Source organism: Poeciliopsis prolifica, unplaced genomic scaffold (assembly GCF_027474105.1).
Source record: "Poeciliopsis prolifica strain line A6 unplaced genomic scaffold, Auburn_PproV2 SCAFFOLD005, whole genome shotgun sequence".
Lineage (NCBI taxonomy): Eukaryota > Metazoa > Chordata > Actinopteri > Cyprinodontiformes > Poeciliidae > Poeciliopsis > Poeciliopsis prolifica.
Genome location: NW_026562380.1, coordinates 13,719,932 through 13,737,664, shown reverse-complemented (window position 1 = coordinate 13,737,664; position 17,733 = coordinate 13,719,932). Strand labels below are relative to the sequence as shown.

The 17,733-nt window shown below is 39.3% G+C and overlaps 1 protein-coding gene across 10 annotated transcripts in view; it reads right to left on the bottom strand.

Moving 5' to 3' along the window:
- LOC129359710 (ankyrin-3-like) overlaps positions 1-17,733 on the bottom strand; it is a 91,744-nt gene that overhangs the window by 10,741 nt on the left and 63,270 nt on the right. For 9 of the 10 annotated variants that reach the window (XM_055029531.1, XM_055029540.1, XM_055029532.1 and 6 more), the window contains 9 exons: positions 16,735-16,963; positions 16,516-16,641; positions 15,426-15,548; positions 14,867-14,893; positions 12,555-12,636; positions 4,153-11,397; positions 3,185-3,259; positions 1,969-2,100; positions 1,539-1,682 (listed from right to left, as the gene is read on the bottom strand). In XM_055029531.1, coding sequence (XP_054885506.1) covers positions 1,539-1,682; positions 1,969-2,100; positions 3,185-3,259; positions 4,153-11,397; positions 12,555-12,636; positions 14,867-14,893; positions 15,426-15,548; positions 16,516-16,641; positions 16,735-16,963 — 8,183 coding nt within the window. The remainder of the gene's footprint in view (positions 1-1,538; positions 1,683-1,968; positions 2,101-3,184; positions 3,260-4,152; positions 11,398-12,554; positions 12,637-14,866; positions 14,894-15,425; positions 15,549-16,515; positions 16,642-16,734; positions 16,964-17,733) is intronic. The other variant, XM_055029537.1, reaches the window with a different exon arrangement.

The window sequence follows — 17,733 nt, the reverse complement described above, 5'->3', positions numbered from 1 at the left end:
CACAAAGTGCTGTGAAATAATGATTGTGAAACAGAAAAGATGCATGACGTTGGATTCAGGAGCAGGCACATGTGGATGACTCTTAAATAGTAAAGAGCAGTTTTTGCTGTATTCAGCCACTCGTACTACTGCGGGGAGGTGAAGGGAATGCAGGAGGAGGCAGTTTGGTTTCAAGGAGGAACAATTTCTCTCATCTATCCAAAGAAGGCTCAGAGGAACTGGAGGATGACTAGGAGAAACTAAAAAACTGTGCCTTGCAAAAGTATTCACACCCTTTTAACTTTTTCACAGGTTGGCATGTTGCAAACACAAACCTCCACACATTTTCTTTGATTTACCAAATTACAGTTGTTCCTAGTTGTGAAGAGAAAGGCCAGTAATACATGAATTTCAACACTTTTGGCAAATGAAAATGTTGGCTGAATTTACAGCTGTGAATATGTTGAATTTATGTCTTAATCAGCATCCCATGAATTGTTTTTACCCCTTATTCTTCTTAGATACAGAGCATCTGCAACTCTTGCCACAGGTACTCAATTGGATTTAGGTCTAATCTTTGACTAAGCCATTCCAACACAGCCACACACGCACCCCCGTACGCACACACACCCACCCACACACCCACACACCCACACATACAGTTTGATTAAAACTGCTCATTTCTAGTTCTCACTGTATGCTAAGGTATAGGTTGTGCCAAAAGGTGATGCTCATGCCAAGTCTCAAGTCTATCAGTAATGGCTTTCTTTTTGCCACTTTTCTCCATGAATCGGATCTATGGAGGTTATTTTTTGATATAAGAAAAAGAGATATGGATCTCTGCAGTTACTCTGCGTTACTTCATTTAGGCTCCTAAAGGCAATTGGCTGCACTGAATTTTGTTCAGGAGAGTCAAGACTGAGTTCAAATGCTCAACACGCTCACAATTTTTATTTTAAAAGAATTATAAATTATTTATATTCCCCTTTCACTTCATAATTAGGCACAATTAATGTTGGTCTATCACAATAAATCCTCATAAATATCAGGGAGGTTGTAATGTGACAAAAAGAGAAGTTTAACAGAAGTGAATACTTCTATAAGGCACAATAGAGGGAGAAAGGCAGACTCTAGAATGTTAATTTCTACTTGGACAAAAATCAGCAACATCTAAAGCAGTTTAGAGTAAGCATGCATTTATAAAAGGGTTCTGACAGTAAAAATGATTATTTGGGACAACTGGATTCACCATCTTTAACTGAACTAGAATATCTTAATTTAAATAAACAAACATCCCAGAATAAACTGAAGAGTCATTAAAAAAGTATAAATATACATTTAAAAGTAAAAGATAATGTCAAGCTTTGTTTATTATGCTTATTTCAAAGCAAATATGCTGTGTAATTGCAGAAATCAACAAAGCATTTGGAGAACTGCGGGACCCAGTTGTCCAAAGTACAAATCTTAGTGTAATAATATCTACTTTAGATATTTGCATTTGTGCAAAAGAAAAGGTAGCAGGGAGAGGTAAGAGGTCAGCTAGTAGAGCTAAACTTTACCATCAGCCTGATCCCGGAAAACAGCGTTATCATCGGCAAAACATCTCGTGCCTGAAATGTTACCATAGTCGAATATTGGGCCCTCCAGCAAAGTCACAATATCCATCCGATTGACTTTGGTCAGCACTTCAGATAAGGCATCCGCTGTGAGAAGAAACCACAACTCTTTTTTTAATGACTTAAACAAAAACCATAACATAATCATGAAAAATGAACGTCAGCAAAAGTAAACCACTTAGTAATTTGCATGTTATCAGTTAAAGTATAATCTATGCTACAGTTTAGAGCATATACAAAATGAGATAGAAGGGAGAACAGCAGGGAAATGGATAACTTTCTTTTAAATACAAGCATTTGTGAAAATGATAAATCAGTTTCTGATCCTGACTGTAAAAGAAAGCCATGTTTTCATATATAAAAATAGACTTACTTGTGGCATTTTTCCCTTCACGACTGACCCATTTCTTAAGTAGCATGAAGCTCTGTGCTGTCAGAGAGTTAGGGTTCTCAAGTCTGATGTGGTTGATCTCGTCCACTGTGAAGTTCATCTCTCGAGCCAGCTCTGTGATTACAGAAAGAGACCATTTTAAATAAAATGCTTAAAATGGACAAAATGTCTGTTTTATATTCATAGGTTTTTCTTCCTCTTCCACGTTTTGCATACCTCCACTTGTCAAAGCAACTTAAAGAGTACTGACTTCCTGCTAGGCTTCTATTATTTATTAGGTATGTTTAAGAAGTGTAGAAAAGCCACGCTAGTTTTAAAATGAGCATCAAGGTCAACCAATAACTGAGTTTATTGTAGACATTGCGAGTTAGTTAAAATATGCATTGATTTAAAATAATGTAGTTGTCTGGCTTCAGATAACCTGAAGATGGCAGCAAAAAACAGATTGTGAAACCAAAGAAAGGGAAATTTCTTATTTCTTTAGGAAAACTAAGCAGAAGAGGTGTGAATGTAACTGACCAAATTAAATTATTGTGGAAAAGTTCATTTATTTCAGTGAATAGAAAAGGATAACGTAATATTCTGTAAATATTCATTACACACAAAGTGATACGTTTTAATTACTGGTTTATGTTGAAGCAGCTGACTATGGTTCAAAATGAAGCTTCTCAGACAATCTGAATGTTACATGTGACCGATTAAAAAGCATTTTTAATAAATTTATGTTATATAATTACCAACACAATCACAAAAAAGACTACTGAGCCGACAGTTGTCCAGCAGATAGTCAATAACACCTTCCATTAAGACGATAGGCCAGGAGAGGTCAGTGATGAAGAAGCTGGCTGTTCACACACTGCTGTATACAGAACATAAGCTGCAGCTGTGGCATCCCTAATAAGAAGCCATTCCTGGACAATATTAAAAATATCTTACCTGAGCTAAGCATATAAAATGGACTACACTGTTGATAAGATTTGTTTTTTAATGTAACATTCCAAACTCCCGAGAAACAGAAATGTGAGTTTCCATTAGCTGTTCCAAATATTTATACAGCAGAAACAAATGCCTAATATATGTGTTCATATAATGAATATGCACAGAAAAAGAGTTTCACTTTTTAAATTAAACTCGCAATATAAATGCGCATTAAATGATTTTCAAATTTTATTTTAAATGTTTACAGCAAGTTTCTCACCTGTCCAGCTGAGCCCCAGGTGATCTGCAACGATAGCCATGCGCAAGTCCGTTCGCTCACAAGGACTTTGGGGACCTGAAGATGATAAAAGAATAACAATACATTACAATAATCCATACTTCCTGAGTTTTCACTAATGTGAGAGAAAAACATGACAGAATTTCCTTTTCTGGCCACTTGTTTTTTTTTTTTTTTCATGCATAGGTTTGTTATTATGAGGTTTACAAAATTTAGAAAGTTTTAAAAATGTGTTCAAACTACTTGACTAAAGCCAAGTGTTTGCCAAATTTACCAGCCATATTTATCACATCAACACATTCAGGCTCAAGATGGCAAGAAAATGATATTTTCTACTAGACATTATGACATTAGATGTGTCAATAAGGTAAGTGGTGCTCTGTGACTGTTTGTGGTATGTATGCTCTAAGCAGGCAGTAACTGTCATGGCAACTACACAAAACAAAATACAATGAAAGGCTTATAGGTCTACAAATCTATGATCTAAAAATGTGACCATGCATAGACACTTTTTTTAAATAGTTTTTTTTGTAAACACTTGTTAGTCTCGATGACAACTGCATAAGAAGTTCTACAACAAACTACCACAATAAGTCAGTAACCACCCTGCACAGACAAATAGACAGGTAGACCAGGGAGTTTGTCAAACATGGGACTGGTTGTGCCAGTGATCTGACACTTTTACTGGCATGCTTAGCCCCACGGGTTTAGGCTTAACAAGGTTGAAAGAGGGGAGGGGAGGACAGAAAAATTGGTAACACTGACAGCACAGTACATTAATGACAAAAAAAAAGGAATTTAAATGACAGCTACTGCTTTGACGAGGATATGTAAACACGCCACAGGCATTCCAGTCAATCCATAAATGATCACAAAAATGTCATGCAACTAAAAGTGAAAAATTTAAATATATAGATGTATTTTAAACATAGTGTGAAAGTTTTACAAACTAGGCTTGATCTCCGCGATGGGAGGCGTTCGAGACCCTGTGAGTCCCTGACTGCCCTCCTTCCCACCAGTCCGCCTACTCCTTCTGCTCCTCTCACTGCCGGAACCCCTGTCCGTCGTCGCCACCTTTGCCCTTACGGACGCGGCCCCGGCCTCAGCCCTCGAACCTCTACCAGACCTGGATGAGCGGGAGGGCTGGGAGGGCTGGGAAGGCTGGGAGGCGTCCGACAGAGAGGTGCTTCGGGAGGTGCTGTCTTCCTCCGACTGCTCTGTTTGCGTCTTTTTCTCCTCGTCTGACAGGCGGTCCACCAACTTTAGCGTCTCCCCGCTAATGTCTTTAAAGTATTCAATGGTGCGCTTACAAAGTTCACTAGGGTTATCCTGTCTGTTCTGTCTAGATGCTCCCTCACTGGTGACACTGCAGAACTGATGCCTATCCTTCTGTGGTTGCCTTGTGGGCAGTTGTATGGCTGCTCTCCCTGTATTCAGTGTCTTCACTGGATGTGAGGTAATACGAACTGAGACAGGTAAGCTAGCTGTAGCAGCAGGACTACTCTTTTTAACGTCTTTGACTGGTATCCTTGATCTAGGCTCTACTTTGGCAATCACTGGCTCTCCTCTTTTCCTGACCTCACCTGCTACTGCTTGCTTGGGTTTCTGCTTCCCAATGGCAGTTCCTTGTGTGTGAAATGACCAGCCTGATGCTTTGACTGGAAGCCTCGACCTGGGCTGCTTTGCCTCACTGTCTTTAACTGTTTCGGTCTTCTGTTCTTGAACCTGACTGCTGCTGGGCACGTCTACTCTCTTGTTCTTATCTTTACAGCACAGGGTTTCTATCCTGCTAGCTTTCTGCAAGGTGGGCTCAGAGGAGGACTGCAAATTAAACACTAAACTGCCACACTGAATATAGTTGGCCTGAACACTGGAGGATTCCAGGTTATTATTGTTGTTGCAGTTTTCAGATGGGTAGTCTTTGTTTTCTTTTCTAAGGTCAGAATGACTGCTAGACTGTTTCTCTGAACACTGACCCTTTATACTAATGTATTCTGGCACCATCTGACCCTCTGACAACTCAGCTTTGCAGTCTGTGAGATCCCCTGAGTCTTTTTTCACAGTTATAGAGGCAGCTATGCCCATTTTAATAGGAGTTCGTAATTTGGAATCAACCTTAGAGGCTGTGATTGTGCATGAAGAGGCAGTCTCAGCTATGGCTTCACAGGAAAGAATATCAGTAACAGCACAACCTATGTCACTGCCAGGCTGTGCAGGGTTGTATTTCGCTGCAGTTGTTGCTGGTGTTGTTGGTCTAGTGCTGCTGTCTAAGGTAGTATCTACAGCTGTCATCTTTCCATCTACTGTTGACCTCTCCCCAGTTTTTGACTGAGAGGAAGGTACCCCCAGGATCTTTCCCCCTCTCCCCTTTTCCCCTGTTATAGGGTCAGAGGAATGCTCACCAATCTGGAAAAACTGAAGCCTCTCTTCAACAAAGTCCCGCTTGCTCATGTCAATAGCACCACTGCGTGTCATCTCAAACATCTTCCCTTCATGGAAAGGGAAGGGGTTAGGCTCACTAGTCGGTGTGCTCTCATCAGTTGGTGTTCGAGCAGGGGTTGTGTCAGGTGTTGTAGCCTGTGATTTTTCTTCAGCCGACAAACTGTAAGGTTTGGGGTCCTCTTCTTTTGCTTTAGAATCAAAAAGCCCTTCATTATCAACCCCTTTTGTTGACCAAGGGTCAAAGTCCAGACCTTTGGTAGCAACAGTTTTAAAGGTTGAATTCAGCTCATCTTGAATTTGGTATCCAAAATAGTTCTCCCCAAAACCCTTTCTATCTGGATGTCTTCCTTCAAGGGTATAGTCTTTTTTTTCTCCACTAGCTTTGGCTCCAGATGTGCCACTTTTATTCTTTCCATTGTCACCTCCTTCCTCACATTTCTCTTCTTCTATCACTTCAAGCTTGGACTGATTAAATGAACGGTCAGTAGCTTTCCCATCATTGGACAAACTTGATGTTTTAGGGTCTTCACTTAGTCCGTCATCTTCATCCTGAAGATCATATCCATCTAAAGAGTCAATCTCAGTAGCATCTGTGTCATGGGAGAACTCAGCAGTTGTTGCTATTGAACAGTCAGTGATGGACTGATCATTTCCATTTTGTTCCAATTCAGCATCCTCTCCCTTTCCACCATTAACCCCAGATTCTTTAGTTCCATTTTTCTCTGTCTTTTTGTGTTTTGGACGCTTCTCTCCTTCTTCTTTCATTTTGAAGGTGTACTTTTTGATAGGAACGGGATGAAAGACAGACTCATCATCACTAGAGTCGCTGTTATCAGCCCCTGGGGGAATAGGAGAAGGAGGCTGGACTCGAATGATAGGCTCAGCTAAAAGGTGTCTATCATGCTCTTCTTGCAGATTTACCTCCATCATCTCTGTCTCTGTTTCAGAGGAAGTACATGCAGACCTTTTCTCAGCGCTGCACTGCTCGGCCTCTAATGGAGGAGGGGGTGGAAACTCTATATAAGCAACTCTTTTTTCTTTAGACTTCCCTCTTTCTCCTTCCTGCTTTTTACTTTGATTTTCTGGAGAGGCTGGCTTGGATTTTGCTTTTAAGGGCTCTTTATAGACGAAGGTCTTTCCATCTTCCTCCTCAGACTCCTCTTGGATAGTGCTTGGCATGCTGGTCATAAAACCTATCACAGAGTCTGGTGTTCGGGATGTCAGGCTCAGCTCTTCTGAGCTTGGGGTTTCAGGGGTTACAGGGCTTTTCCCAGAGCTGTCCATGAAAGTTACCTGTTCTAAAGTGTCATCTTCTGGACTTCGTTGAGGAGAAGGAGACTGTTTTTGCTTGACACTGTAAACTGCACCTCTCGTTTCTTGCACTGTCCTGCTCTCATGACTCACAATCTTTTTGTATGTCCCCAGCTGCCCTGAACTTGTTTCTTTCTCATACTGCTTTCCTACTTGAATGCTGACATACACTGGCAAGGGTTTAATATCTTTGAAACCCTCAGTCACAACTACAGGAGTTGCTTGTTCCAAGTACTGTACTTGTTCGTCATCAACCCCATTACATACTATATTTGACTGGCTACTCTCTGAGGAGACTGTGGATTTCCCTAAGGATGATCCACAAGTAGACCTATTGGATTCAGAGCTACTGTGTAACCGACTTCTACCTAAAGTAGGGGTATGAGGCCTTGGTCTTTCACTTGGTTCATCTAATTTTAAAGAAGTGGATTTGTGGTTTTCTGAAAAATTAGACAATTTTCTTACAGGAATTTGCGATTCCGAGTTTTTTTTTAGACCATCATTGGTACTTGGACTTTCTCTGACAACAAATTCTGTATAGATTATTTTCTTTGTTGTTTCTTGTCTTTGGGAGTCACTACTGCAATCTTTTGTGGAATCCTGAGCTGAATAATTGGATAGTTTTGGGGACTGAGGTTTACACTGCCCATATCCCTGTCTCTCCCATGTTTTGAACAACTTATTCTCTTCCTGATCTTTACCACTGGTCTCATGCTTGGGTGATGACTTACTTGACTCAGTCTCTTTGCATTTTCTTTGGTTTGCTGGGCTGTCAGGTGCTTTTTGAGAACTAGACCCAGAAAACATTTGATACACAGGTAGTCTAGTTTCCTGGAGCTTTCTGATTGGAGGGTTTTGATTTTGACTCCCTGAACTTCCCCGATCTTGCCTTTGAGCCTCTTGTTCAAATTTTAGCCTGACTGCACTAACTTTGGAGGAAGACATTTGAAAAGATTTTGGACTGTCACCAGCACTTCCCTGTAGTTTTCCATCTCCTTGTTTTCTTGGGTCATTATCACTTAACTGGAGCAATACTCTTCTTTCAGGACTGCTGGGTAGACTGGAACATTTTCTATCACTAGGGCCAAATCTGTCTCTTAACCTTTCTCTGTTCCACTCCTCCCCACTACCCCCACTCCTATATGGTGACCTCTCTGGGCTACTTTGGGTTGAACTGGGCCCAGATCGGGATTCCCTGAAATCTGGTCTGCGAGATTTCTTCTCTGGAGAGGACAGCTCATCATTTAGCTGCTCTGTTTTATCCCGAAAAAACTGAGAGACCTCACTAAGTTTCTCCTCTGCTTCTTTAACAGTCCTATCCACTCTGTCCTCATATTCAGACTGTTCTCTCTCCTTAATCTGCGTTTCATCTGGCACACGCATCCAAACGGACTGTTTTGGGCTACCAGGCTCCGAGGAATACTGCAAAAGTGTCAGTTTGTCAAAGTTATCATCAACATTAGCCATTCGTCCAGATTTGTCAAAGACATTTCTTGATGACCTAAATACATACTCTGTCCTTGGCCCAGGTGACCTAGCCTTTACGTGAGTGCTTCTGTCAGGTGAGTGGTACCGGGATCTATCTCTGAGATACTCCTCAGTGTCTGAATGAGATTGATCAAATTTCTCGGATAATAGCATTTTTTCAGCAAAGTTGTATGATTCTCCTCTAAGCTCTGATGACTCATCTTCATGAAACTCTACAGATTGTTGGCTAAGTAACTTTAGTGTTTTATAGGACTCATCTGCCACTAGCTGAGCAGAACTAGGACGACTGTCTTCTTCCTGTGACAGAGGTGTATTCACTCTAGGGGACTCAAGGTACACTGGAAGTGACTCCTCAGGCTCCTCATCGTCTTGTCTACTCCCTGGGTAATAATACATGTCTTTCTCTGCATGGTTTTTTGTTTCTCTGATTATTACTTCTGTTGGTTCTGCTTTACTTCCCTTTTCTATGTGAACCTCAATTATTCTTTCAACCTTGGGTTTGGAGTTAATGTCCTCAAGAAATCTTTGTGAAACCTCCTCATTGCCAGACTTGTGTTCAAACAGTCCAGCTAGCTCTCTGGAAGGGTCCTTTCCTGACTGAAAAGCCTTCATGATATCATGCACCGACATTGTTTCCTCACATCTCTCTGATGGTGCTTCTTTGCCAGGTGGTTTGTGGTACACCATCCGAGTGGTGGTTGTGATGTGAGTTTCCTCTTTTACCCTCATTCCCTTTCCCATTGGGTCTTCATCAGGGCTACATTTTACAGAATGGCATTTATTCTGATCTGGAGTTGATAGAGAGGGAGCCTGATGCTTTTTGAAATCTGAATCAATGTTTCTAACAGAATCTACATCTTCCATTGTAAGCTGTTTGTCGTCCTCTGGCTCGTAACTTCTGATGACATGCACAACTTCAGTTCTAGTCTCTGTGATTACTGGTGGAACTGGGATATCCTGAAAAGGAGTCTTTGGACCTGTACCTTCTGCACTTTGAGGAGCAGAGGGAGTCCTCTCACTCCTGGTTTCAAACCCACTGTCTGAGAGAGGACTTTTATCCTGTTCGTGGAATATGTCATCAGGGGATTCCAACACAGTGTCTCCACCAAAAAGTGCATCAGTCACTTTACTTAATTCTTTTTCTGAAGGGGAAGATCGCATAGTTGTAGGAGGCATTTTGAGCTTATGCTCCTGAACTGCTGTAGTTGGTTTGAGGACTCGTTTCTGCTTCTCTTTACCTTCTGCTTCTCTTTTCCCTTCATCTGTTTTCTGTTTTGTCTCATGTATTTTGGAAAAAGAGCTATTATCATTGGCTAGGTAGTCAACCACTTTGGACAGATTGAAATCTCTGTCAGGTATGGGTTTTGATCTTGCTTGAGAAACTACTGTCTCATATCTTGGTGGGTAACTCCAGTTGCTTGGTGGCTGTTCAACTTGGACTTTTGAGAAGTGTATGTCATCCAATGAACCTCTGGCAGGAGAAATTCTACCATCCCTTCTGGAATCTTTAGTCAGGATTTCACTTACTTTTACCAAGTCCTGCTTTACTTTCTCCACAATTCGATATGGCTCCTCATCCTCTAGCTTAACCTCTTTAGGAGAATCGGACTGAAACCCTTTGCTGGCTGTAGCGTTTGGTTCTGTCTGCAAAATGGCTGACATTCTAATTAAGTCCTCTTTCATTTCAGCAACATCCTTAAGAATTTCTTGGCTTGATGATAATGGTGATGCTGTGTTGGATTTGATACCAGGAGAATACAGGGGTGCTTTGACAGGGGACAGAGTTCTGACAAAGGAGGATTGAACATTCATGTCAGAAGGAATACTTTTTCTTGGTGACAGAAGGACAGCAACTGAGGGGGGCACCTCAGATCTCTTTTTCAACTGGGACTCTGGGACCACATTAATCACAGAGTACACTGGAACAGTCATTGTACTTGAAGTTACAGCAGTGGTGACATTGGGAGGGGATCTCAGGGAGGTATAGAGGGAACCAGAAGCCGATGACCGAATGGACTGGTATGAGGAGGAGGCAGATGAGGACAAAGACTTGAGGGTGCCGTAACCTGCAGAGCAAGAATTGAATGTCTTTTCAACCTCGTCAAAGGCCGCATTAACACTTGTTGTGGCGGCATTGGTGGTTGCTTGTATTCTTTCTTGCAGGCTGCTGGTGAGATGAGATGTTGGTGATGAAGAGCGATACTGTGCAGGTGACATAGTTCCATTAATCAGAGCGGCAGCACTTGGAGAGTTGCTGGATTTAAGAGGTGATGAAAGGGAGGAAAATAGGTTTCTTACAGGAGCAGTGGAATCCATCGTAAGGGAACGCACAGATGAAAGACCAGGGACTGTTTTTATAGGTGAGGAGGATGGAGTTGTACCAGTTGAACTTCCCAGAATAGTTTTATATGGCAGGGAAGAACTGAACATGCTGAGAGAAGATTTGGAAGAGGTTGGTGGGGTCAGGCCCATTGACGTCCTCTCAAGATAAGGACTTCCTCCTCCAGTTGACGTTATAGGGGTCCTAGAAGTCAATGCTGCTAATCCTTTCATGGACAAAGGGTCTGAAGCACTTTTACCAGGTGAAGCCAGGGGGCTAGGTGTAACCTGGACAGGGTACTGGGATTGGTGGATTACAGTTTTTATCGGAGACGAAATGGATATGTAGGATCGGATGGGCGAGGCTGTGTCACTAGCTGACTTGACAGAGGAGGCAGGTGATCCAGGCATGTTGGTCTTAATGGGAGAGGCAGAATTGATGGACCAGACAGACTTTAAGGGAGAGGCAGAAGGCGTGTTTGATGACGAGCTGGAGAGGGAGCCAAACCCAGACTTGGCTTGGCCAGGGCCGGTGACAGGAACAGGCGACCACGCCTGATAAGATCTTGTTGAAAAGACAGGTTTGTGAGGGTAGCCAGAAGGCTGTGTTCTCGGCGGGCTTCGATCAGTTGTTTCTTCAACAATAATTTAAATAAAAATAAATAAATAAAAAGCAATAAGAAATTTAACACAAAATTAACATAAAATAATGGAACAAAAACAACAAAAACCAGAAAGAGAAATTTGAGTCAGTCAAAAAGGGGATTGAACACACAGCAACAAAGTCAAAATTTTACACAATCAATATGAGAAAAGTTCCTACGCCAAGTAATGATGAATCAATGGAAAACTATACATGATACAGAATGGAGCAGGAATAAGAATGTTTGACATATGATACAGATTACAAGATGAAATGATAAAAATGTAAAATTACAATTCTATTGACTTTTCATGTGCTAATCTGCAGTGTGTGCCTCTAAGCAACAGTGTCTTTCAGAATAAAATGTGGATCTTTTCAAATGTTATAGTTTCAATGCCAGAGGACCCCACAAGTGTATATTACTCACAAAAAAATTACGTTATTAACTTTCAGTTTGTTGAATGAGAAGTTGCACTTTACCAAATGAGCCTTGTGTCTATTTTTACTTGCAATAAAATGTCAAAGTCAGTTCTGAGTTTCATCATCAATTAAGAAGCCATTTGTGGTGTTTTTAAAACTTAAGAAGTAAAAAAAATATGTATGATACACTTTTACTCTGCGAAATCAGCACTACAAAGGGAATCAAATTGGTGTAAAGTGCAACCTGTTTGACAATAATATACACAGCCGCACACAATCATAAAGCCAATAAAAGATGCAATGGCTACTAAAACAATGACAATTCAACAAAACATTTTTATTTAACATGGCTTAAAACAAGTTTGAATGGTAAACATGTCAGTTCCCAGTGCTTCCACACATGTAAAAATGACAAAACAATTGAAACAAAGAGATAGTTTTTTTTTCCAACATGGGGTTGGTCAGCAAAGCTTAACACACAAAAACCATGCAAATATTTGAGGAATGGAGGATGACAGAAGAGCATATGTTGAGTGGTGAAAAAATGATCAGTGAACTTGTTTTGGAGGTATGAACATGTCATATAGATTTTTCTCTGTACATAGGCTTCTGAATGACATTTTCACCAAATTATTGAAACTATAGGCAATAAAACTAATTAAAATTACAACTAAATATCCATCTTAAACTAAATGAAAAATTACTATAAAGCAAAAATCGGAAACTCACTCGCAGCTGGGTCAGTCAAATAGCTGTAGCGCTTACGCAAAGCTAAGGATGCAAAGGTATGTCGTCGTTCTGGCTTTTCAGTCTGAAACAAACAAAAAAAAAGAACAAAAGGAGCTTTAACATAAAATTAAATGAAATCTGGTTCTCATCTATCAAATTAATGTAACCTAAAAATAATAATTTTACACAAAGTAGAACTGTAGTCCTGTGTTTAGAAATGCTGTACAGACGGTTAGTAATGACACAAGGAGGTACTGCAGATTTGCCGTGGATAATATGAAACATTGGTTGTGAAGATGAACAAAATACTCTCATTTAAAAAGGGATTCTTCAGTTTATTGTTGAAACGAGGAACTTGTATGACTTTATCTTGTCAAAACAAAGAGTCAAACTGTCTAGTGATCTATAAAAATGAAAAAAATATATACCAATAACCACATTTTTTTAGGCCAATTAATTATAAATCTTGTCACACTGATGCAAGATTGTGAGGTATTCTGATATTCGACTGTCAAAGATTAGAACAAGTTGATAATCTACCAAAGGACTGTAATTTTCACGTTGAAACCATAGATAGAATTACAAAGTTTGACAAATAATAGCTCTATACATTTAAAGAATATGTTGAATTGTTTTTCCCCAACAGTGTGTTTTTTTTAAGCTTTGCAATGATATTTTATAGTAAAATTATTATTCATTTTTATTTAACTGTTATTCACACAGGTTGTCTCATTGACATCCAAGATCTAATTTACAAGAGAGAGCTTATTCTTGACTTACGATTAAGAAAAAACATCTGACAAGCCGAGTTTCATAAAAAGATTGGAATCATGCTAATGTTAGCCTGTCATTTAGTTAAGTCCTCCAGTTTTACACCAGCAGGATGCAGGTCAACTCAAGGGTTTGTAGCCAGATATGGCAGGTCAATTAGCTTAGAAATACATGATAAAGTAAAGTGTCATTAGAATGTCAGAGAATTGTAAAATCATATCTAAAGAACTTTTATTTTACTGAAAGGAGAAACTTATTTTACACTCACTATTTTTCCTTTTTTTTTTTTTTTTTACAAATTATGATGACAAACCAAATTCTAATAACGTTGGGCAGGTTTTCTATTCTTCTAACAAAGTTTATGTAGTACCCATTAAATATGATACATTCCAAATAACATTTGAAAGGAAGTTCAGAAAGATGGTGTTTATTATTAAAAATGATTTTGTAAGGTCTCATTTGAAGCAGATTTTGCTCATTGATGTTCTGCAGGCTGGTGCAGATTCTTTTCCTGTAGCTTCATAACTTTTTTGTAGCAAGAGGACACTTAATCTGTCAGTCTTAACAGTTAAGTTAACATAGAATATTAATTACCTCCCGACCCCATTAGGGAGAAGGGTGCTCAGAAAATGGATGGATGAAATGGATAGAATATTAATTTGGCAAAACACTTTAGTCTTAAGTCTTACATTTCAATTGTACTGGACACAAATTAACAAAACTGCATAAAAATTTGAAAATATTTTCAAAATGTTCATTGGCTTAAAAAAAGAAAGTTATAAAATTGTGATTTTACAGGGTAACAAAATGTTTATTTTCCATATTGCCCATCCCCATGACATAATTTTGGCACATTATCCAGATTTACGAGTCTAGTTGATTAATTTCTCCACAGCATCTTGATGGATATTTTGTTGTCAAACACACTGCAATGTTTCATGATTACAATTTTAAACCAGAAAAGTGCACCATTTGGTTTAAGCCTTTTAGGATGTTGCTTAACGTTTTCATATTCTTTAACTAAATATGGATTACTAAAGTCCAAAAAAAATCCAAACAAACAAACAAACAAAAAAATAAAACCATCCCTAAGCAAAATTAGAAACAAGTGGACAAATGTCAAGAGTTATGGTTTTATTTTTAGCTGATATGACATCATATCTAGGAGGAGCAGTTAGTCGGAATAATGGGGCCAAGTTACAGGTGTATGGTGAGGAGAAGGGGATGAATAACAAGCCGAGATGTGGCACAGCATTTTGATCCTCTGGGCTTGGGATGCGGACAAAAAAAAAATCTTGGCTAAATAAAACAATTGCCATTCTCACTCATGCAGTGCATTGGATTATTTTGTAAACGCTGCAGCTATGTAAGAAAAAAAAAGAAAAGAAAAATGCAGTTAGCAGCATCTGACAGACTCGGGCAACTGCACAGAGACAAACTATCTGCAGCACACTCCCCAATCCCCCAGATTCTGCAACAAAGGCAACATAAAGAATGACCAAGAAGAAGCAGTTTCATGTGATGATGAAGAATATGTTTACCTCATCATCAGGGTCAGACTCCATATCCTGTGGTAAATTCCAAGATGCATTGCGGGAGAGGAGAGGAGAGATGACACAATGGATAGCAGGGAAGTTATAGTGAGCGGGTGGTGGGCGGGAGGCAGAAATAAAAGTCAGGGGATGAAAATGGAGCAGCAAAAACAACAAAAGGCATCAGAAAAAATCTATGAGGTTAACAAATGAAACAAACAGCAAAACAATTAAAGCAAAAGCAAAAAAATAAAATAAAAATGATTACAGTTTATTGTGATCAACCAATGCCACAACAAACATACAGATGTTTTTGCATTATTTTTGGACTGCCCACATTGAGCCAGGCAACAGGTCAAAGCACAGTGTGCATGTGTGCTTCAGTGTGTACGTTGTGGGGTCTTATGACTGGCACAGGCTTTTCCACTATTAAAAAAAAGACACAAGCAGCAGGCAGTCAAGTCTGGACTAATTCAGCTTCAGAGGCTCTCTGTCTGGGAACATCATTTACATTTAGATGACATGATATGGTGTAACAGGATGAAAAGTACAAATACAGTATTGCTACCTTCTTGTGGGTTGGCAGTGTGATATTCAAATTGCATATGGCAGTCTGTGGAAGGCCTTTGGTGGTTTTGGGCTCTCTCAGGAAGGAGAGGCGGCCACATGGCTCCTGGCCTACATCTCGAACCTGCGGAGGATGAAAAGACGAGAAAGAGCTGCTGTCACCTGATTTTACACCCATAAAAAGTATTTCTGGATGGTAGATGGCAACCGTTAAAAGTTTGTAATTATATTACCAAAAAAAATTTTTACAAGTAATTTTCAATTTTTATGAAACATATTATGCTTCTTTTTTTGGCTTCGTACTATAAAATTAAATTTGGGAAGAATTAAATATTAGCCAATACAGTTGTTTCTATTTGACTCTGGCATGTTATTTTATAAATTAAATCATTAGAGATGGTTAAAATCACCACCATTAAAGAAGATGAGCTATTTTAGACAATATTTAATACTTCAATTATTAACTGGACATTCTGGCAAGGAATGCTAACGCTAATCCCGTTCTATCATCAGTGAATATATGAACCATGTAAACAGTGAGAACTACTGTGAGACGTGTGGTTGAGAAACTTTCCGTGTTAGAGCGAGAATATAAGCTCGCATCCAGCGCTAGCTAGTTTAGCAACAGCATCAATGAATGAGCTAAAAGCTGAGATCCTTAAACTTTGGGCTTAGCAACATTTCACGGCTTCATCACAAAACCAGCTCGTATTTCATTTGATTATTTTACAGCGCAAGTCAAACCAGATCAGCAAACTGATCCAAATAAGTTAAAATTTACCTAATTTAGTTCAGAAAGTACATTTTAAAAACAGATATATTTGTACACCATTTAACTTTTCTTTTTAACTGATTAAGAATCTGTCTAAATAAAATGTATGCAATTTGTGATACCAATTTAATTACCTAAGTTCTAACAGTTTTGCTACATCAGGGCACCACATCATCACATGTTGCACAGAAATGCTTCTGTTTCAACGAACTTCATGTCAAGTGTTATGATGTCACTTTAACAGAGATCGTTGGAATTTGGCAATGCCAAAAAAACTTCAAGCACACAAAAGATATGATAAGTGGGAAACATTTTATACCTTGACGTTGAAAGGAAGTCTGTTTTCCTTGAAAGAGTAGAAGTTAAAAACCAGCTGCTGCCCACTTTTGGTGAGAGGTGAAAGGTTGCCGTAACAATCCACAAAGATGGGCTTTCCCTCTAGAACCTGAGCGTAGAAACAACGTGTATTTAAATTCCACTTACATCCTACTGCATCAAACATTAATTTTCATTCTGAATTCTCGCAAGTCGACTTTACCTCAATGTCTTTGCTGCGCGCCACTTCTTCAAAGTTCTCCTGTTGCTCGAGCGTCTTGTCCACCTTGTCATCCGTCATGCAGAAGCAGCGTAGCCGGGCTTCCACGGTGTCATGCATCTTTGCGAAGACCACAAACTTGGCCAGGTACGGCACGCAGATCAGCTCCCGGTATAACTGAGACGCTAGGCTTACCGTCTCAGGAATCTGGTGACAGTCTGCGAGCCAAAACCTGAGGAAGAGTAAGACTAATGTCAAAAGATCCCTTATGCTGCAGGTTTCTAGAGTAATCAACCTTTACCAAGAGGAGCTGGTTATCGAGAGCGAGCCCACAGACGCGTGACCACTGTTTAGCAACTAATTGTAGATTAGAATTACCAAAGAGAGAGTTTATACCTGGCTGCACTTTCACCACATAATTCAAATTGAGCTAGGTGAGAGTTTGTAACTTTGCATAGTTACAAAAATACTCAGATCAGTTCAGCAGAATGCCAAGAGAAACTGTTGACCCAACCAGACGTGTCAGACAAAATACTGGTTCAATAATAAAACAGCAGAAATCCTACAAAAATAGAAATTTTCAAATTTAATGAAAACTTAGCTCCTTATTTGTAGTGAGAAGGTCAGAAAACAAAGTATCTATTCACATTTGTTTAATTTAATTTTTATTTTGTATTCTTTTTTGTGCTTTTTCTTAATTATTGCCTGCTCACATGGAGACTAGAAGCAATATGATTCAAGATCATGTCTTTATCTTAAAAAGGGTATTATTTAATTATATGAATGATCATTTTGTTTTCATTGCAGGAACTAAGTGCGTTGTTTCAGAGAAGAAGCAGTAGACAGTTCAAATACATAAAACTAGCTATAATAAAAACATTAGAATATTTCTATTATCAGAAAGTTGGCTTGCATTACTTATCATATTAGCAGTTCAAAAGATATTAAAGAATATTGGAGTTGAAACTTCAGCCTAATAAAAATTTATATAAGTTAGCTAGT